Below are 11,683 nucleotides of genomic sequence, written 5' to 3'. Positions count from 1 at the left end.
ACTCCTACCATCTGACTGTCATTTTAAGCGCTGTTTGTTGTGTGTATGTGCCACTGGGGCAGGAATCATGATGGCCATGCATATAGATGTCATCATTCAATTAAATCTACGTACTTTTTTCTCAAGACTGGATCTCACACAGTTATTATAAACCTGGCATGGCACAGATTCAAAGAGCTTTTGCTTGAGCTCTTGGCAACAACATGCATCACTGTTTTATTTGGATGTTATATTTAACTATCTAATTTTGGTTTTGTAAATTACTTACTGATCATCTGAATCTTCAATAAGATCAGACTTGGTGCAAATAAAGTGAATGCGCTGACACTCGCCACCATTTCCCATGAGGCTAATTGCGTCCTGCAGGATCTCCCAGGGTTCTTTCTCTGATGCTGCTCGATTAATGTCAGTGACAATCCACACAGTAGAACAACTTCCAACAATCTGAAGAGTTATAACAAAAAGTTAATTAGGAATAATTAATTTAATTATCAGTGCTTTGTAATAACATGATGTCACAGTTTCCAGATAAGACTGTAATACTCACTAATATGAATAAATTACCTCTTTCCACATTTTATCTCTGCTCTTGTTACGGTCCCCATTTCCAGGAAGATCCACAAGTGTGACATGCTGGAGAAGATCATTATCAGGCACCCTGACAGTCACGCACTTCACTAGTGGCCAGTACCACCTCTTCCCACTCTGTCCCACTTTTGAGTCACTTCTCGTGTATTTCACAAATTTTGCAGACAACTCTTCAGCCTGCAAGAAATAACAAAATAACGTAAGGAAATGCATGTCTGTTTACATAATTAAGTCCTCACTCCATTTTGAATGAAACTCTGCTGGCTGCATTTTGAACTAGTTTTAGTTGCATACATGTCTTTTTGAGTAGAACGAAGAAAAGACTTGCAATGATTTGACTTGCTTGAGCTGAATGCATGGAGCAAGCAGCTTTTCAAGATCCTGTTTGGACAGCTACATTTTTCAGCTATATTTTTCAGATGATAAAAGGCTAACACTATGATTCATTCAATATGACTACTAAAACCTCTGACCTTTGAAAGAGTCAAGGTCCACACCTTAATCACCTCAGTTTGGTTGTAATTCAGCAAAAGACAATTCTGACACCCCCCAAAAAAAGCAAATCAATAGATATGACTATTGTCAGTAGAAGTATGACATTGATGTTATTACTTTAAAAAAGGACTATGAATAGATGGAATATATGGGGGGGCAAGTACTGACCCTTGTGGTACTCCACAGGTCATGCTGACCTGTGCAGAAATCAGGTTGGTTTGGTTACAATACCTGGACCAGAACCAGACAGCTAAATCCAGTTTTCCAACCTATTCAACAGTAAAGTGTGACCAAAGTGGGACAAAAGGATCATGGAGACTTTATAAAACATAACAAAAATTTTGCCTGAGTCTGTATTCATGCCAATGTCGTCTAGACATCGGTGGCCAGTGTCGTTAATGATTTTCCTTCAAAGGATAAATTTGATATTGAACTGTAGTTGTTGAGCACAGATTCATCGAGTCAACCAAAAGTTGTTTACTCCTTAAAATATCTAGGCTGTAAACAAGTTTTATAGACCTTGATGATTGTGAATTCATAACATCTACTGGGTCAGACAGGCAAGAATGCTTTCTAAGAAGTGATATATAGATATGATTTATTTTTAATCTTACTGATTCACATGTCAAAATCTTCCTCTTGGAAATAAGAAATTCAGGAATTTCTCTGAAATATTTGTTGTCCATGAGGTTTTCAGGTGGTATGTTTTGCCATTCTTCTCCATACAGTGCTGATAGCTTTTCAACAGTGTCACGATAATCATCATCATCTTCCTTTTCCTGATCTGCATCCCGAAGAATATGATACACAGACCACAATTCATCTTTCCACTCCTAAAAAACAAAAGTGTTTAACTTAGTTATGTGATATGTAATGTAACCAGAAACTTTATCTTTGCAGCTACACTGTTACTTTTCAAGTAGTTTTAAGTAAAAGAAATAAACTCATTAATTTTACCTCTTTTGTTATGAACTCAATGTCTGCCTCGCACTTTGAGTTGTTCTTGTTAGCCTCCACTTTAATCATGACTGAGGTACATGCACTGACACTTCCAGAGGGCAAAAGATTTCTCACTCCAATAACAGCATTTATCAGAGAACTCTTTCCAGCTCCAGTTTTACCAAACACACCGACCAGCTCCCTCTTGTCTGTTTCCAAGTCACAGATTTTATTCCTGTTGGAAAAGAGTTTAAATATGGGTAAAAATACCTGCAATACCCAGCAAAAACTAAGTCTAGTATCAAGGTCACTTTGGCAACACTGGAGAGGCAAAGCTCCTGTGTACGAGTCAAGGTAGTAGTAGCAGATCCATCCAGTCGTTCACACCGCTATAACCAATACGGTTTTAGACTGAGGAAGGACCAACCACTTACTTAACATACTGACATAGGAATAAATGACTAAATGTAGAAATTATTAAATGCATGTAGAAATGCATAAGTAAATAAATATAGAAATAAATTCAAATATACAGAAATTGCATAAATAGCTTTTTTTATTACCAAAATGTTTTTATTTTGCATTTATTTATGCATTTAATTATTTGTTTCGGCATTTATTTATTTATTTATACTTGTGTCATTTTTTGTCCTTCATATAGCAGACGTTTAGTGGATGTTGGGTTTTGCTCATGACTAGAATGCTGTCTCTTATATATCAAGGCGGCATTGGCATTTCGATGATGATGGATTTGAGTTACTTGACAACCCAACATAATACCAACAAAATATCAACGTCAGCCGTCATCAGTATTCTACGTCAAATTGAAGTTGGCATTATGACGAAACAAATATTCAACCAAATATCAATGTCCAATGATGATGGTGACCAGCTGCGTCACTGGCTGACACAATACTCATACAGATGTGCAGTGCAGTGTTAGGCAGTTTCTTCCTCAGGGCTTTTTGAACTTTGATAAAATGTACACCAAATGTAACTTACACAGCCAGGATGCAAATGCTTTCAGTCAAGATGTCAAGATAACCTTCCCTTACTTTAGTGTGTAGTGTAGTGACTTTCTCCTGGGTTAAGACTTAATGTTATTCTCCTATATCAAAACATGTAAAACATCCCCTTAAACTTTTACAGAGACATATCCTGTTGTTGTGCAGATATGTTTTTAACATTACTAGTAAGAGCATGATCATAATGGAAAGATCCTAAAAGGGATTTCCCTAACAGGTTACAGTATTAGTAAATTAATCTTGACACTTACTTAAGGAAAGCATTGAACCTTGTGTTGTCTTCGTTTTGTAGTCTCATATGAACATAGTTCATTGTTTTTTTCACATCAGAGAGTATTATTTCTTCTGTCAGAGTAAAAGTAAAGAAGTATTAAACAAGAACCATGAACAGTGTTTCCAGTTAATGCACAATGAGGTCTCTTGATAAACAAAACAGGAGGAGCGTCTCAGAGTGTATCATCACGTTTATACTCTGGCCACACAAAAAAAGGTTGCCCGGGTTTGAAACATCATCCAGAATGTATAATGTTGCTATGGATGTCCTGCTATTTAATATACATTGATCGCATCAGTAACATGTATGCTGTTGACTGTTTGAGGCGTTCTGATGTGATAAAAGACACTGGTCAGCCAGTGAGAAAGTATTTTCTGTGGCCAAGGTACAGAAACATGTACTTGACATACAAGGACATTTTCTTTAGATGTTTTAACCCTATAGTAGGCTGTAGGTTTCTTTTATTTAGAAAGTAATATAAATACCTGAGTATGATGCCAGTTTGTTGTCACATTGTCGTTTACTGGCTGGTGACTGAAATCTGGTGGACTTACCCTGAAGATCCAACTTTCTCTTTCCTTTTTGATTTTTTTCTTTTGGATAAAAAACAGAGGCCAAAGAGTAAAGTTAGCTTCATGTGCCTCTCACAATATTAAAACATGTTCTCAATATAGTTGCTTAATTAAAGCAAAATATTATAGCCTTGAAAACACAAATGAACACTAAATATAATCAATAAGACATTCAATATCTCACCTTTATCCCTTCTGTCACTGGTGGACTGGCAGACGTGAGGATGAAAATAAATATTTGATCCATAAAACAGTATTTGATCAAGAAATTATATTCATAAAGGCTTTGTCCTCCAACAGAGAACTGAACACATGTATTTACAATTCACACAACCCTGGGAAGTCCAGAAAAGGCCTAACAAGTGATTACATTCACTGTCCTTTTTCCTCAGTCAACAACACTATGATCCAGTGAGACAATTCTTCAGTCAAAGGTGACTTTGTTTCTCAGAACACTTTAGTGACAGTTTTGGCTTCCAGCAGTTCTCAGAGTTCCCCGCATACATAAAAGGACATACCCTGCCCTTAATTTGCTGCTCTGGTCTCACCCCCTCCAACTGTACTGCTGATCAACTCCATATTACAGACCATTTCCTCCTCTCATTTAATGTCACCCTCCGTCTCTCCATTTCCAAGACCCCCCCGTGTCATTTCATTCCGTAACATTAGGGTCATTAACAAGGACTCCCTCTCCTCCTGTATCGCCACCCTGACACCGGACTCTTCCTTCACCCCTGATGATCTTGTCACCCTGTACAATAACGGTCTTACCAACATTCTCAATTCACTCGCTCCTGTCAAATCTCGTTCTGTTCTCTTCACTCGGTCTGCTCCCTGGTTCACTCCCGATCTCCGTGCCATGAAATCCAAAAATCGACAGCTTGAAAGACTCTACAGGAAATCTGGTTTTACCATCCACAAAGACATGTATACTGCTCAGCTATCTCTTTATGAGGACTCCATCTCTCATGCTAAATCACAATACTACTCTGGACTTATGTGCTCTAATGCAGGCGACCCGAAGAATCTCTTTTCCGTTTTCAACAGCATCATCCAACCCCCTGACTCCTTACCCCCCCACTTCTACTCCACGGACACCTGTAATTCTCTCCTCCGGTTCTTCAATGAAAAGGTCATGAAAATCCACCAGCATCTTGGCTCCACAACCTCACCCCTCCCCTCCTCTGAACTTCTTCCGCCTTGTCATCCATTTTCCACCTTTGAACTCCCTCGTCCTTCAGTAATATCCGAGCTCATCACCAAGTCCAAGCCTTCTACATGTCAACTGGATCCCGTCCCCACAGTCCTGGTCAAATCCTGCCTCCCCTCTCTGCTCCCCCTCATATCAGCTATTATCCACTCCTCACTGTCCTCTGGATTTGTTCCCACTCTCTTCAAATCTGCAGCCGTCAGCCCCATCCTGAAGAAGTCTGGTTCAGATCCTAATAACTTCAATAACCTCCGCCCCATTTCTCACCTTCATTTTCATCGGTTTCTGTCCCCGCCACAGCACAGAGACAGCCCTGATAAAGATCATAGACGATCTCTTCATGGCATCTGACTCCGGTTTGATTTCCATCCTCATCCTCCTCTATCTGAGTGCGGCCTTCGACACCGTTTCATACCCCATCCTCCTCAGTAGACTTTCCTCCATTGGCATAACTCACACCCCCCTTCTCTGGTTCCACTCTTACCTCACTGGCCGCACTCAGTTCATTCAGCTCAAGTCCTTTACTTCACAGCCCTCCCCCGTTACTTCAGGTGTGCCCCAGGGCTCCGTCCTGGGGCCCCTCCTCTTCATCATATACCTCCTCCCCCTCGGCAATATCTTCCGTAAATACGGTATCCACTTTCACTGCTTCACGGATGACGCCCAGCTCTATCTTTCCAGTAAACCAAACTCCACTCTCCCTCCCTCTTCCCTCACCCACTGCCTTTCTGAAATCAAATCCTGGTTCACCGCAAACTTCCTCAAATTAAACAGTGATAAAACTGAACTTCTTATTATCGGCACCAAATCCTCCCTATCCAAAGTTGACAGTTTTTCCCTCACCATAGACAGCTCCACAGTGTCCCCCTCCTCACAGGTTAAGAGTGTCATCCTCGACTGCTCACCTTCTTTCCACTCCCACATTAACAACATCACTTGGTCTGCATATTTCCATCTATGCAACATTAATCGTCTCCGCCCCTCTCTCACCCCTCACACGACTTCCATTCTAGTTCACACCCTCGTCACCTCGCGTATTGATTATTGTAATTCACTCCTCTTCGGTGTCCCCCACAAATCCCTCCATAAGCTCCAATTGGTCCAAAACCCTGCAGCCTGTATCATCACCCGAACCCCCTCCTTTCACCACATCACCCCCGTCCTCCAGCAGCTCCACTGGCTCCCAGTCAAATTCCGTATCACGTTCAAAATCCTTCTCTATACATTCAAAGCCATCCACAACCTCGCGCCCCCCTATCTGGCTGATCTCCTCCGCATTACCACCCCCTCTCGTTCCCTCCGGTCTTCCTCCTCCCTTCACCTCTCTATGCCATCCGCCCGCCTCAGCACCATGGTTGCCCCAGCAACTCTGGAACTCTCTCCCACCAGACATCCGTAACATTGTTTCTTTACCCCAGTTCAAATCAAGACTCTAAACTCATCTGTTTCAATCTGCATATTTTTAACTGTCTGTTGTTTTTATTATTTTTATTGTGTTTTTAATCTTCTGTAAAGTCACCTTGAGTGCTGTGAAAGGCGCTGCCAAATAAAATGGATTATTATTATTATTATTAAATGCATATGCATGAAGAGTAGAGGAACATTCACTGCTTACATGCCTGTGAAATTCAATGTCGTCCTTACCTGAGCAGAATCAGCTGCTTCTTCATGCTCCTGTTGATACAGAACATAAAGTGCAAGTGTAACATAAAAAAAAAAATCTGTATCATTGCAATAAAAGTCTTAGATTACACCTAACAGTATGAAACTGTATTCAACTTACGTGAGCAGAAGAATTAACTGTTTCCTGATGTGTTGGGTTTTGTTCTGCCTAGTGACAACAGAAAATATTTGCTAATCCATAACAGTAAAATAATGTTTTATTTATTTCTAGTAAATGCCATGAGTCTATCTGTAGGTGTCATCAGAACATTTAATAGAAGTTCATGCTCCTGTAACAGCATGTCTCCACATAAATTAAATTTATGACACTAAACACAGGACCTGTGTAAAGTATCTTTACAGTGCAGAACATTACCTTTAACAACTTGAGTCTCTTCCTGAATTTTGCTTTTGGTCCCACTTTTATGATCAAGGCATCAATTTCCTGATCACCGAGACAGTAAAGACTTTCTGTGTCAATGCCTTCATCTGTAATTAAAAAATATTCAGTTGAATCTCAGTCATGGAAAAATAAGTGATAATTTCAATTTAGGGAGTGAAACAGGTGCAAGAACAGCTCTTTGTTTTAACTTTAAGAACATGTCACCCTCACAGAGCTAACAGCATTCTCCACTTTTCAAGCTTGATTTCAGTGCTTCTTCTTCATGTTTTTTTATTGCAAGTACACACCATGAACACAGACAAGAATTACAAGAATTTGTCAACATTTATCTCTCCTAAAACTCGATGTAAACTGTGAAGGATATGTCAGCATTTTACTGAACAACAAAGTTGCAGCATGTTTATATAATGTTAATAGAAAATTAGATGTTTCTGTATTGGTAGGTCACATCAGTATTATATCTGTGCCCCCAAAGAAACATGGTAATACTTTACCTTCAAATCTCTCTATCAACATGCTGAGACCCCATTCTGTTAATTTATTACGGACAAACTCATCCATGTCCAGGAACAGAAACTGAAAGGTAAACAAATGACAATATTTAAACAATCATCAATGCTTGATATTTGTGAGTCAGTTAAAATAAATTACATTTAATTGAATCTTGACGTGTGAAAACAAAATCAGTGTGTGATGATGTCTGTAAATCAGCTTTCAACACATCTTAAATCATGATTCACTATTACAACATCCACAAATGTTGGACATAGGTTCAGGGATTTAGCATGCGAGAAGGTGGGTGGAAATCCACACACAAAGTTCAAAATTGCAAACACAGCACATTCATCAATGTATTGTAGCTGCTCTCTTTTCTCAGTTTTGTGAACGTTGCCTGTTGTTGACTTTGTAAAGTGGGTCACAACTGCAGCACAGCTCAGTTCGTTTGGGTGCCTCAGAGCAGCAACAACTCTCTTTTAATTAATTTCACAACAAGTCAGCTCTTCCTGTCCTCTGTACATGTGTAACTGCCATTTGTGACATCAAAGTTCAAGAGCAACTTTTAGTTTCACTGTGCGATTCAGTGACACAATAATCAGTTGTCTGGACCAGCTGCATACTGCTTAAAGTAAGCACATTCCTTATACAACATTCTTCCAAATTAATATCCAAATCCATGGTTCAGATATAATTGTATTATTTAAACACTCCTGTGAGAATATTCACGTAAAAAAAATGGTGAGAGTAGATAATAGTGAGAGATTAAATACTGATAATCATGAATAATCTTGGTAAATAATTTTATAATACACCAGCAGTGAAAGTAAATGACACTGCAACATTTACAGCAGATACAAAAAACAAAACAAAAAAAAAAACAGATTGACAGTATATTTAGTTTAGCAGATTTATTAGTAGTCGTAGTTTTAGAAAATGAGTAAACAAGGACAAGCTTAACCAAAGGTCATTTTTTAGTTGTTACTGTGATATGTGGTTCACAAGAAGGGACATCATTCATCAGGCCATTTAACTCAAGAAAAAAAGTTAGGTTGATGGACGTTTAACTGTATAATTTTATCACAACTATTGTACCTTCCTGTTACTCACCACCTCCTGCCACTTTTAAACCTTTCAGTTTTGTCATAAAGGTAAACAGAGGGGCTCTTTGGAGGTATACTCAGATTGTACATCCCGAAATATATTAAAACTATAAAAAATTGAATTTAAAAGTATGACTTGCACATGACTTTTTTTATATTTCACCAAAATTTCATCAGTGTGTCACTAACTAAATCTATATTATATTACTGATAACATTGTCAATACAAAATAGAGACAAAATTGCCCATCGACCTCTACATATTATCCTACTGTTTAATTTAGTGTCTCCATAATATATCGTTATAGTTATGAATGTAATGCATTGAAGTTAGTGTACTCACATTTCGTCAGTTCCTCTTTAACACTCAAACATGTCTCCACTGGTGCTTGATCTACTCTGAGCCCTTCCTTATATACAGTCACCTGCGTAACCTGTGCACTCTCCTCCCTGCCCACAGTGCAGGCTCCGCAATGTATAAATACATTGTAAATTCATTGCAGAAACTTATAAATACATACATTAGTTGTACATTTGTACACTGTTCCTACAGTAGTTGTACAGTGATGATAGACCAGAGACAAGATATATCTGAGAGATCATGAGTTGATTAATGGAGGAGAAAAGAAGAAAAAAAAGTTCTGTTGCACAAACTTTATATTTTTTTATTTTCTCCAAACTTTAATGTGTCTCCTCTGAAATGTAGTTGAATTGAAATAAACATGAAAAGGAAATGCTCAGTATCTCAAATTACTCTTCAGTACTGTACTTGAGTAAATGTACTTTGTTATTTTCCACCACTCTTAAAACATTAGGAAACGACTGGAGGGTTTTCACCATTGTTGCTGCACTGGTGACTCCTACTGGTTGGTTGTGGTGCCTGCACAACTCTCCCACTCCTCACAAGGTAAAATCACAGATATTAAATCATAACATCACATTTAATTTATACAGCATTTTCCAAAACAGATTTACAAAATGAGTAAAATCAAAGTAAAATCAAAATAAAACAGCTGAGCTCTGCAATTAAATGAAATCACACTAAATACAGAAATACAATAAAATATCAAAATAGTGAATATAAAATAAATTAAATCAGAGTGAAACAGACAGTTAACATTTAAGACATATTAGATGCCGCACATCTATCTGTAGTATGGCTGACCTCCACAAGTCCATGAGTTGAGAGTCATCAGTCAGGCAGCCTGTTCCTTGTAAAGAGCTGCCTGGTGTGTTTACACCACAAGAGCTATTATGGAGTAAATCAAAACAGGGACATTGCAGAATGGAAAACCACAAAGTTGAGCTGAAACTCGGTATAAAGCGTTTTTCTATTTGTTATCTGTGAGTCACACATGCAGTGCAACAATTTTACAAATGAAGCCTGATTGTTCTTTTTTCTCTGCAGTATTCAATACTCTACTTTTAATTGTATTCTAATAACCTCTGTTACCCAGATCTCAGAACCACTGAACTAGTGCCTCAGACAAGTTAATATTACTTTACACCAGGAGGCGCTTCAGTACTTTGGTGCTTCGGTGGCTCACCTGGTGGAGCGCATACCACATAGGTTTAGTCCTAACCACAGTGACCATGAGTTTGACTCCAACCTGCAGCCCTCTGCTGCGTGTCATTCCCTCTCTCTCCCTGACTTTCCTGTCTCTCTCTCACTGCACCGCAAAAATGCCAAAAAATAACTTTAAAAAAATGTTTACACCAAACATTACTGAGTCAACTGTCAGAGCTAAATATCACACATATCACACTAATTAACACTGTAACAGAGAGACACTGAGGCGATCTGTTCACATTAAGTAACTGCTGCCACAAGCAATTTTACAAAGCAGCTTTTATCAACTTGAACAATGGTTCAATCAGGCTTTTGATTGGTCGCTGGACCCATTGAAAAACAAAACAGGGACCAGCTGGGGAGACTTGATTCAAACAGAAAAAGAAGAGGGAGACCCTGAGGGATTGTTGATGATATTTCAAAAAATTTGACAGCAAGGCAAGTCACACCTACTGTTTGTACTCAATCATGATTTTAAGTGTCATGTAGCTATAAAAAGTCAAGTGTCATGCCAAGAAAGCAATGATTTGGGGCCTTACTGCTGCAAGTACTTTAACTGTGCAGTGACTAATATCTCTCATATGTGTTTGGTAGAGGCACGAGCCAACCATCCACATACAAACATTTACTCCTAATATCCTCTAAGAAGAAAGCTTTAAGCCGATCTGTCTTTTCAGCTCTTACAAAGATAGTCTTTGATGTATTGGTAGGACTTACGTTGCTGAACAGTCCTTCAGGTTTGATGTCATACGGCTGCACCACAATGATTGCAATAGCCTGGCACAAACAGTCACATGTGCAAACACAGTTCTCCTTCAAAAGTAACATCAGATGTATTTCTCCACAGCAGTGGTGCATTTTCTTCACCATAAAGTTCTTTCAAGTTTATGACAAACTGAACCAAAGCCTCATTGGCCAGCGGAAGGTCATGTTGGGATATGGACTCTTGTAGCAGAATGTGAATACCAAACGACTTTAAAATAATCTTGCAGAAACGTAGGAGGCATGATACCTGGCAGTACACTAACAGCATAAAATAAAAGGAATGCTCACCACCCCAAACCCCAAAGAGTGACACTGCATTCATGTTGCAACCATGAGACTCACCTGGAACTGATATGTTGTTTCCATTTCCACACAAAAGCAACATGAAAAGAACCTTAAGCACCATTAAGGAAACTGCAAACTCATCCTGATTGACACCATGGACTCAATGAATTCACACAAAAGAAAACATTGCAATCGCATCCAACACCCTCTCACACCTACACGGGCGTCTCAAGAAGAATAAAAGCTTCCTGCCATAAATCATCATACATTCCAGTGTGGACTGATAACCAGTATTCCA

At 38.9% G+C, this 11,683-nt stretch overlaps 1 protein-coding gene across 1 annotated transcript in view; it reads right to left on the bottom strand.

The window, feature by feature from the left end:
* Nucleotides 1–9,239, bottom strand: part of LOC111667538 (nuclear GTPase SLIP-GC-like) — a 15,444-nt gene extending 6,205 nt beyond the window's left edge. Inside the window, exons 1-12 of the mRNA XM_023423272.2 lie at nucleotides 9,109–9,239; nucleotides 7,663–7,744; nucleotides 7,142–7,254; nucleotides 6,887–6,934; nucleotides 6,748–6,777; nucleotides 4,078–4,102; nucleotides 3,807–3,914; nucleotides 3,299–3,392; nucleotides 2,041–2,257; nucleotides 1,698–1,916; nucleotides 565–765; nucleotides 269–444 (exon numbers count right to left, since the gene is read on the bottom strand). Of these exons, the coding sequence (XP_023279040.1) occupies nucleotides 269–444; nucleotides 565–765; nucleotides 1,698–1,916; nucleotides 2,041–2,257; nucleotides 3,299–3,392; nucleotides 3,807–3,914; nucleotides 4,078–4,102; nucleotides 6,748–6,777; nucleotides 6,887–6,934; nucleotides 7,142–7,254; nucleotides 7,663–7,729 (1,298 nt within the window). The 5' untranslated portion in view covers nucleotides 7,730–7,744; nucleotides 9,109–9,239. The remainder of the gene's footprint in view (nucleotides 1–268; nucleotides 445–564; nucleotides 766–1,697; nucleotides 1,917–2,040; nucleotides 2,258–3,298; nucleotides 3,393–3,806; nucleotides 3,915–4,077; nucleotides 4,103–6,747; nucleotides 6,778–6,886; nucleotides 6,935–7,141; nucleotides 7,255–7,662; nucleotides 7,745–9,108) is intronic.
* Between the last annotated feature and the right edge of the window lie 2,444 nt (nucleotides 9,240–11,683).

Source organism: Seriola lalandi, unplaced genomic scaffold, assembly GCF_002814215.2.
Source record: "Seriola lalandi dorsalis isolate HSWRI2012SDOR001 ecotype SW California unplaced genomic scaffold, Sedor1 jcf7180002054690, whole genome shotgun sequence".
In the NCBI taxonomy this organism is placed as follows: domain Eukaryota; kingdom Metazoa; phylum Chordata; class Actinopteri; order Carangiformes; family Carangidae; genus Seriola; species Seriola lalandi.
Note: the sequence above shows the minus strand (reverse complement) of the source record. Positions and strands in the feature narration are given on the sequence as shown.